General features: G+C 43.8%; 1 protein-coding gene across 1 annotated transcript; it reads right to left on the bottom strand.

Moving 5' to 3' along the window:
• Window positions 1-1,243: 1,243 nt before the first annotated feature.
• On the bottom strand, window positions 1,244-3,180 carry LOC311251218 (uncharacterized protein). Its single transcript, XM_084343585.1, has 2 exons — window positions 2,479-3,180; window positions 1,244-1,779 (listed from the first exon to the last, which is right to left on the bottom strand). Exons 1-2 carry the CDS (start codon window positions 3,163-3,165, stop codon window positions 1,519-1,521), a joined length of 948 nt encoding a protein of 315 aa, XP_084199711.1. The 5' UTR covers window positions 3,166-3,180; the 3' UTR covers window positions 1,244-1,518.
• Window positions 3,181-10,428: the final 7,248 nt, after the last annotated feature.

The raw sequence follows: 10,428 nt of genomic DNA, 5'->3' as shown, positions 1-10,428 counted from the left end.
TAATACAAAGATGAACTACACACAAGTCAAAGTAAATAACTAAAAATCAGTAACACAATTCAGAGCGGACGCTAGTTACTTCGGCATAGTGAGGTGTTTCCTGTGGAAATAAAGACATGAAGCCAAAACAGCTGCAGACTCCACCAGCCTCCTCATCTGCCCCCTCTACAGGGGCGTTTGTGTGACAGCAGACAGTATTAGTTACACCTCTGGTGTTTTAAAATGTCATAAACAGTTTGACTCACTGCACTCTGACAAAAGCAGACACCAGGACAAACAGCATCTGTGACCAAACACACCTGAAGGGACACGACGTAGCTTTGAGGAAGAGTTTGAAGATCTTTGTTTGTTTTCATGACGGAATGAACTGAATAAACAAACTGACCTTAAAGGACAACACAGTTTATTACTTATTAAACATTGCTCTTGGGACCTTATTGTCCTCTGAGAACAGCTTGTTTATTCACTTTATGGAAAAAAAGTTTGTATTATTACCTCCGCATTTACAGTAACACAGCTGACATAACTTCAATTCACCCTCGACTCCTTTGTAAAGTCGTTACGCATCCATTCATCCACCATCACACCCACGCAAAAGCAGATAACAGCCAACAGGAAATGCTGACAGCCATATTTATTCATCCAAAGACGTTTCAGTGCAGCTTTCCAGGTTTAATCATTAATCTTATTCACATTGATGCTATTAAAACGGCTAAAAGGAAACATGTTTTACCGAGGAATTAAGGAGCAGTAAAGCTTTTTCACTGTGAAGACTTTAGGTCTTTTCCTTCCAGAGTTGTGATATCGAGTTTCACACTTGTTTAAAACAGACACATCTTCATTGTCATAATAACAACACGTGTTGTGTTCTGCACTTCCCTCGATAAAACAGTTTGACGGATGTTTTCCCTGAGCTAACATAATCTGATGTTTTATCAGTAAGCCCAAACACAACACGCAGAGAAGGGCGGAGGCTTTAGCAGACACACACCTCCAGCTACTTGTTTACACAGGCTAAGTGTTGCAAAAGCGTTCCTGCTCTCAGATTCACTCCTGAAGGACGGTGGACTGTAAAATCAGTTAAACGACACCATAACCAGCATGAAACAGATCGAGTCGTCTTACAGCAGCTTGTGTTTGTGTGGGACGATGACTGAGAGAAGCTGCACACTTGATTGTTTGATTCTTTAAAGCAGATTGACACCATTTATGTTTTAAAATATATTTTTATTGAGCACGCAGGAAGTTGTGCATTTACAAAAACGTACAAAAACAGCCAATGAACACCAACACGCCTCGGTCCACCTCAGCCTCAGGCAAGAAACATCACATCGATGCAAAAGATAAAAAAAGGAAAAGAGAGAAGAAAGGCACAATGTGAGGAGAGGTAGAGAGATATGGAGTTGAAAAGGCTGAAGAAAATGTGCCCTTTTTTAAATTCAAAAAATCTAAATGCATTTATGCAGTCTGTATCTGATGGCTTAAAATGGTGGTTGTTAATTCCATTTGTTTTTTATTTTACTGAGTCAAATTCTGGACTTTAGGACCCCCGTTGGTTTGAGGACCAGCAGAATTCCCATTAGTCAGAAGTCCCGTCTCCACATCTCTCTGCAGGCGTCCACCATCGGGTCCATGTGACACATCTTGTCCACTTGGTGTGCGGACTTTCAGCCACCACACTACAAACAGGCAAAGAGCCCAAAACGCAGACGTCACAAGTGCTGTGCTGACAACAATGACGACAATGATCCAAGTGTCCATCCTTTCTGCAGCGGTTCCCTGATCAGCCACAGAGAGGGAAACAAAGAGAGAATGAAACTCAGAGCTGACACCACAACACTGACACAAACAGGACAGTTAAACCTGGCAGAATGCACACCTCTTATCTTATCTTATAGCTACTTAAGCATTTTATTGTTTGTAGTATTTTATTGTTCCTATATTTGCCCTGTCTACCTCTCCTATGATATTGCGAGGGATTCAGTTTGTTCCCCACATGTGTTGATGGTTTCGGCACATGTGCAGCACTAACAGTATGCCGAATTAGCTATTAGCTTTTCCTGTTAGTATTGTACCTGTGGATGTGTAGACAGATGTTACTGAATGACGCTGATACAGAGGGAAACTTAAAAATGTGATGATTTTAAAGCGAGTTCTGCAGTTTGAAGGAGCGGCCTTTCTTTTGTGACACACTGGCTGAAGCCTCTTATCAGTTAATGACCGTCACGTCAGGTTTACAGGTGAACTGCTCTGTAAACATAACGGAGCTGCTACCTGACACATTTAATCTGCTGGCTGGTGAACCGACATCCCCTGCAGCTGATGACGTCACTCCACACAGAAACACTTTGACATGTTGACATGTGAGACTAACGATGACACGACGTGAGAAGGGATCTGATTTGGTGCGTAATTACGCGCTGCGGCACTTCAACAAAAAGCGCTGCACCCCTGCTGAGAGTGAGCTGCTACACTTACATTCAGCGGTGGGTGGAGGGTCGTCGGGTCCAGGTGTGTCTTCTTGACCTTCAGCCTCGCAGCAGCAGGGTCCCCCCGCTCCTTGGCGCCTTCACTGCGGACGTAGCAGAAGTAATCGCCCTCATCCTGCAGCTGCGCGTGATCCCACATCAGTGAAAAGTCTCCACCTGTGGCCCCAGTCCTCACTCTGCCCTCAAAACCGGGTCCGTATCGAACCTCTCCGGTGGACAGTTTCTTCTCCAGCACCATGTCTCCGTCCTTCTCCCACCTCAGAGCCTCCACCTGTCTGCCCGCAGTGTTATAGAAGCACCTGAGCTTCACCGCTTCTCCCTGAGAGACCGATGGCTCAGAGGCCACGACCACATCCAGCTGTATGCGGTCTGTGCTGCTGCCGCATGTAAACTCATACAGCCCGGAGTCTGTGTAGAGAGAGCGACTGAAGGCGAAGCAGGAGTTTAACTCCAGCCGGTCTGTGAATCCTCCGCCAGGTGTGCACACACCGTCCCGGCGCGCAGCCGCGAGCGGCGGGTTCCCCGTCCCGTCCTCTCGGTGCAGCTCGGCCGTCTCGTTCATCGGACAGTTCACAGGGAACTGGACCGGGTCGTCCACGATCACCGTCTGAGATTCTGCATGAACACGGAGGATCATCATCAGGACGATCAGTGTAATGTGCAGGACTGGACACATGGTCTGTCTCCTCTCGCTGCGCTCCCTGAGTGAGGAGCTGCTCCGTGTTAAATGGGACCTGATGAAGTGAGCCGGGGGCGGGGTCGAGCTATTTGAATCTGACCGGAGCGTAACAGGAGCATTGTTTCATAATCAGTAAATAGCTGAGTCAATGTAAGTTCATGTTACTTCCACCTTAAATTCATCAGGGACATGTGGAAAGTTGACGTCACCTGTTCAGGTGTTATTTTACCTGTTGGCTGTGTTCTCCTGCTTGTATACAGTTAACATGCTGTTAATTTTCCATCCATTTCTTTCTAGAAGGGCTGTGTTTGTATGTCAGAGGGGAGTTTCCCCTCGATCAGGGACAGTTTAACATCCTTTCTTTGACCGCAGAGTTTCTTGTTATTTATAGCCTCAGCCTCGCGCATGAATGATTCACTTTCTTCACACCTTCCTAGTTATAGAGCTCCTTCCCAGAGTTCAGGCGAGATTGTTTTTGGTTAATCTCTGCAAAAACGATTGTTCACAGATTAACATGATTTAAGTATGTTTGTGTTAAAATGCTCCTCTAGTGGGATATTCTTAATATGAAGTGATGACACTTCAAATGTTGAGGGGAAAAGACAACAAACACAAGCAGCAGATTCTGGTTAGATGAACTCTACAACCTCAACTCAGCAATGTTATGATGACAACATAAGTGCTTCCTTTTTTCCACCATGCAGACAGAGTTCCCAGGAGCTGACCTCAAATGACACTTACACCACCTAGTGGGCATTTTGATACAAACATTTATTAAATTTCATACAGGGAAACTTTTCAACTCTGATCTATACATATTGCTTTATTGTGATGTAATGCGGGTTATGAATATTTTAGCACAAAACACCTGCTAGTTATTAATCTGGTATTGGTATAGTGATCGGTAGTAGGCAAGGACATTCTGGTAATGGTGAAAAATAGACGTGTGTAAGAGGCGGACACACGACAGGATTAAAATCAAGTCTTTATTTAATGGCAAAGTGTGTGTTGGATAAGTTGTGATGTTTGTAAGGCTGTTGAAAATGTTGAACATGTTGTCATGAAATGTAGCAAATATGATATAGAGTGCAATGAACTATGTAGTAGGACATATGAACCAGGGCAGATGGCGCCATTCCATTATTTATATAATTTTAAAGAGTTTGATTTACCTCTTGCTGCCTTTTATTGCTGATTTTTATGTTTGAGTTCATTTTATCAAGCACAGTTTATATGAGCACTATGTTTAAGTTACGGGTTTTGATGAGCAAACCCACTTAGTATTGTTATGTTTCTCAGTATTCACACTGGGACTGTTACTAACTGTCACTGTTGGATCAGTGTCATGTTGTTTCCTCCAGTATTTTCTGATAACATGCTGCATTCATCTTGCCATCAATTTTGACCAAGTTGCCTTTGTGGCTCACACATCCCCAAAACATCAGTGATCCACCTCCATGTTTCACAGTAGGAATGGTGTACTTTTCATCATAGGCCTTGATATCGTTTTATATCATTTTCCTGTTTTATAAAGTTCAACTACCTTCTCCCGCAGATCCTTTGATAATTCTTTTGCTTTCCCCTCATGGCTCAGAGTCCAGCAACGTCGGTGCAGCACTGGATGAAACATGCAGGGGTCCGTCAGGAGCCCAGAAACTCACTGACTTTTTCTTCACACACACTGTGTGTACTCAGTCCTCGATCTGAGTGCGGCTTTCGACACCATCTCCCACACCACCCTCCTTGACTGATTAGCATCGATTGGTATCTCCGACACACCCATGGACTGGTTTAAATCTTATCTTTCCGGCCGCACTCAGTTCATCCAGTTAAAAACTTTCACATCCCAACCATCTCCCCTCTCCTCTGGTGTTCCCCAAGGCTCTGTACTTGGCCCCATCCTGTTCATCATCTATCTCCTCCCCCTTGGTCAGATCTTCCGTAAATTCAGCATCCACTTCCACTGTTATGCGGACGACGCCCAGCTCTACCTTTCTTCAAAACCCACCTCCACCATCCCGCCCTCCTCCCTCTGTGACTGTTTACAAGAAATCAAAACCTGGTTCTCTTCCAATTTCCCGAAACTCAACAGTGATAAAACCGAGGTTCTCCTCATTGGTTCCAAATCCACTCACTAACACTCCACGTTTCACCGTCCCCATCGATAAATCCTCTGTTAGCCCCTCCCTACAGGTTAAGAGTCTGGGTGTCGTCCTTGACAGTACTCTCTCATTTCAAACCCACATCAATAACATTGCCCGGTCAGCCTATTACCATCTACGCAACATCAACCGCCTCCGTCCATCCCTTACTCCCAACTCCACTGCCATCCTGGTCCACACTCTGGTCACATCCCGCCTGGACTATTGCAACTCCCTTTTCTTTGGTCTCCCCCACAAGTTCATCCATAAACTCCAATTGGTTCAGAACTCTGGTGCCCGCATCATCACCAGGATCCCATCCATCAACCACATCACACCTGTTCTGCAACAGCTTCACTGGCTCCCTCTGAATACTCCCCTTAGTCATTTAGTTGTTTTTTTATATTTGTTTTGTTGTTTTGTAAGGTGACCTTGAGTGCCATGAAAGGCGCCTCCAAATAAAATGTATTATTATTCTTCTTCTTATTATTATTATAACTGATTACAAGCAAACAGATCACAGGTGAGGATGGTCACCTTTAGTAGCCATTTAAACCTGTGTGTGTCAACTTGTGTGTATGTTATCAGGCCAAAACCTCCAGAGTATGTGAAGTTTTGATCAGGGTCATTTGGGTAGTTTCTGTTGTCATGATGATTTAAACAGAGGAAACACAATATACTCATATTCTCTGAAAAATGGCACTTATAAGCACAACTGTACTTCAGATGATGACAAGTAATGAAACGACACAAACACCCACAGAGAATACAGTTGAATGGGAGAAGAGTTATCAGGTTTCAGGGTTTAAAACCACAGATTACACACTTCAAAACCACAGATTGGGGTGTGCATGCATGCTTACAGCTATTTCCATATCATGTTTCATGAACTTCACCGCAGTGTCACACAAGAAATCTGCGGCTGCGCTGATGTTTCTCTCTTCCCTCTCTCACAGGTCACCTTTGTGGGAGTCTGGGCCTCTCGTGGGGCCTAACAGCAAAGCGGATCTTAACCTGGGTGTTAAAAGAAGAGACGTGACTTCCGGGTGCCGTCCACCGCCGCAAGAGGCATGTCCAGGCTGTGGCACCAGTACTGAGTAGTGAGGGTTATTTTATTTATTTAACTTTTCTTATCTTTAACTTGGTTTACTGTGTGTTTTTCAGATAAATTACCTTAACGTGGGTGTTGTAAAACTTCAAGGCTTCACTATATAAGTGACAGTTTGTTTCCAGCTTCTCAAATATGAGGATGTAGTGCTTTTCCTTATACACATGCAAGTATGTTTATTTCCAGCCAACAAGGCTGTCCAATGGGCGACGGCAGTTCGAGTCTTTCTACGTTTATAAGTGTCTCACACGGAAACGCTGGCAGAAAACTGCTGACCGGTCCGGCAGAATTTGCCTCGAGGGACTTAACTAAGTGTAACTCCCCCCCACCACCCTCCATTGTCCTCCGCTCAGCATGGAAAAAATGAGTGAGAAGCCACAAAAGAGTGATCACTCCTGATGGAGCATACCACTTTGCTGTAAGAGGCTCGAGAACAGAGAGCTATTGAGAATCAGACACATGACCAGATCAGGATGTATCAAGTCAGCTAATTAGCACCACGTACTGTGCCGGGCCCAATGTGGGATTTGATCTTCTGACGCCACGGACAGCCAGGGTTTTTTTTCCATTTGGGAAAGGTCCATGCCCAGATTAGGAGCAGTGTTGCTGCAGACACAAAGCAATTAAGAGTCATTCCTGTTTGGCCAGTCGGTAAAGGAGGGAAGTTTACTTTTCAAAGGAAAAATGCCTTTTAAGTCATTTTAGATTTAGATTTAACAATATGTGTCCCGAAAACATACAAAAAAATCTGTTTCTATATATAAATCCAGTCATGTCTTCATCCTGTATGACAAAATGTCACATGTGCTAACGTAAGCTTGGACCAAACAATCAGTTCTCCAGTCAGAGTATATTTCACTCATTACACGAGAAAAACCCACAACTGTGTGACTTTATTCACAGATTTTGGGTGAAACTGGATCAGATTTTATGATTTGAGGAGTTTACTAATGGTCAGATGGCTTGGGCCTAAAGTACCCGGCTCCAAATGGACACGGACAGTTAGTCAACAGGGAATCTGATACCGAGGTGGTTGACAGTTTATCATAGACAGTTGCTGCTTGCTCGATGTTTGTTTAGCCGGAAAAGGAACAGAAAACTGAACCTGAAGTTGCAACATAAAGAAACATATCTGTGGTTTTGCAGACATGTACTTTATTCTAGTGATAGAGTTGCAAAAAACAATATGTTTGCAACCCTATGTTAGATAAATGTTATAAATGTTGAAACACCCTGGTCCCTTCAAAACCATCCAGTAGATTCACACTTGTTGTGAAACGCAGACGGAAAACTGCTAACTGGTCTGCACCTGCAGCTCCACCACATCCCCTCGGCCTCCAGACATGGAAGTCAGGTCATAAACATGTGAATGTGAATGTGATGTGACCACGTTATGTTGAAATGTCATTAATATACGCAGCCGATATGACACATGAAGATGTGAGAGTATCTGCGGTTTGCATAATCCTGGCAACACCATATTTTAATAATTAACATAATAGTTAGTTGCAGGAGGTTTTCTTTTTACTGGTTTTATCTTACAAGGTCAAATCAAGCCCAGTACTACCAAGCAAAAATTCTCCTCAAGGGGCTTTACAAAGTGTAGCTCTCCACCACCCTCGATCCGTCCAGTGTGTAAAGAAAGAGTGAGGTGCCACAAAGGGGAAGTGATCCATTCCTCTTTGCTGTAAGTGGCTCAAGATAAGAGAAACCTTACGTGTTCATACACATGCGGGAACTGTAACACAGGGGCTTTCAGATCAAGATGTATCAAGTCAGCTAAATAGCACCACGTGCTGTGCCGGGCCCAATGTGGGATATGATCCTCTGACGCCACGGACAGCCAGGCTTTTTTTCCATTTGGTAAAGGTTTACGCCCAGATTAGGAGCAGCGCTGCTGCAGGCAGAGAGGAATTTAGACTCATTCCTGTTTGGCCACAGAGTCGGTAAAGGAGGGAAGTGTACTTAAAGTTGGGCTGAAAGGAAAAATGCCTTTTAAGTCATTTTCCATCCAAAAACATACAAAAAAATCACTTTCTTTGTTTCTATCCATAAATCCAGTCATGTCTTCATCCTGTGCTAACGTAAGCTTGAACCAAACAATCAGTTCTCCAGTTTATGTGAGTGGCACAGCGCTCAGATTTCATGTCAGAGTATATTTCACTCATTACAGTAGAAAAACCCCACAACTGTGTGACTTTATTCACAGATTTTGGGTGAAACTGGATCAGACTTTATGATTTGTGGAGTTTACCAATGGTCGGATGGCTAACAGTGGCTAATTGTGCCCGGCTCCAAGTGGACACGGACAGTTAGACAACATCATAGACAGACTGTTGCTGCTTGCTCGATGTTTGTTTAGCCGTGCAGTCCTATTAGCTGGCTCATTTAATGCTTAACCCGACAATTCAATTTGGCAGCAGTTGTTCTTGATTGCTCAATCACTCAATCAAACACTGACACAACTTTTTCTTACAAAAAGCACCTTTAACGTCGCACTCTGCAGTGTCAGATAAGAAAACCAGAAACTCAGAAAGGTATGATTACAGTATTTATAAGGCAATAAAACAAACTCTGAAATATTTATTACTTTCAAGCCCTCCTCACTGTTTGAAGCCAGACAGATGGCAGATTCAGACATTTTGAAGATTTAGTTAGTTTGAGCCTGAAAATCAATCAAGGAGGATTTAAAATGTGTTGTGCACCTTTAAGGCTCTTTTACATAAACTTTACATGATAGAGATCTTCTATAAAGCAGCAGGGGAAGAACACTGATATTTATTTTGTGTGCGATGAGTAATTTCCACTTCTTCTCTGTTGTGATTCTTGCAACAGTTTGAGTCTTAATCTGACTTTGAAGTTCCTGCACTATGAAAAGCAGCTCATTATAACATGTACTGATGACACAGTGACTGCCAGCCTTAAACCAGAGGAGGATCAGGGTGTCAGGTCCAGCGTGTTCCCCCCTGAAAAAACCCCTAAAACCCCTGACAGACTTCAAAGTCAGGCCCTGATGGATCCTGCAGAGTACCGCAACTCCGTTTTGCTGTGAAGCTCCAGAAATGTCAAGTCACCCGACTTTCCATCAGCGTGAGGGTGAGAACAAGTGAGATTACACAGAAAACCACCGAGAGTAGGTTGATCTATCCCACCTCTGATCGGCCCGCAGAGGTAGTGTCAGAGTGCCCTGAAAGGACTTTCGATGGCGCTGTTTTGAGGAAGTGTAGCGGTAGGCTGCACATGCAGCGTGAGTCAAAATCATAAATCACTACACAAATACTTCCTTTGTTGGTGTGTGTGTGTGTGTGTGTAGTCGGTGTGCTATCAAGTGATGAACTACTGCTCTGTCTGTGGGTGGCGGCGGGGGTAGAAAGGCCAGGCGGAGGAGTCAGGATGGATGCAGGGTGGCCAGACGGATCCGGTCATTCAGTGCCCGATTGGTGTTGGAAGGAAATGAGCTAACAGATCTGTAATAAAAAGAGCCATTATTCCCCCCCACCACCACAATAACCCCTTTCAAGCTGCAAGCTTCAATTTATAAGGCAATAAAACAAACTCTGAAATATTTATTATTTTCAAGGCCTCCTCACTGTTTGTAGCCCGACAGATGGCAGATTCAGGTCAGTTTCTTATGAAGACATTTTGAAGATTTAGTTTGTTTGAGCCTGAAAATCAATCGAGGAGGATTTAAAATGTGTTGTGCACCTTTGAGGCTCTTTTACATAAACTTTACATGATACGGGCGTTCACTGATAAAGCAGCAGGGACACAAAACATATGTTTTTTTTTACAGATTTAAAAATAAACTCTGTTTTGCTGTGAAGCTCCAGAAATGTCACGTCACCCGACTTTCCCTCAGCGTGACAAGATAACAACTGAACCGTCTCAGTATGGAAGTCAAATGCCACGGCCTTAAATTTACATAAGCACACCGCATAGCCAACATGTGTCAGTTATGACGCTGAAGTGAGCGGTAAACAGGAAACCACAGAAACAGTGATTAAGTGCTTT

The sequence above is a fragment of the Pagrus pagrus genome (assembly GCF_965226575.1).
Source record: "Pagrus pagrus genome assembly, chromosome: 22".
Lineage (NCBI taxonomy): Eukaryota > Metazoa > Chordata > Actinopteri > Spariformes > Sparidae > Pagrus > Pagrus pagrus.
The sequence above is the reverse complement of the archived record's forward strand: the minus strand, read 5'-3'. Positions and strand labels throughout refer to the sequence as shown.

Bases quoted from the DNA above. Each gene is read 5' to 3' on its own strand.
- LOC311251218 (XM_084343585.1), bottom strand. From the start codon at position 3,165: ATGTGTCCAGTCCTGCACATTACACTGATCGTCCTGATGATGATCCTC. The intron at 1,780-2,478 runs GTAAGTGTAGCA...GTGGCTGATCAG, and splicing joins CCCTCCACCCACCGCTGAAT to GGAACCGCTGCAGAAAGGAT.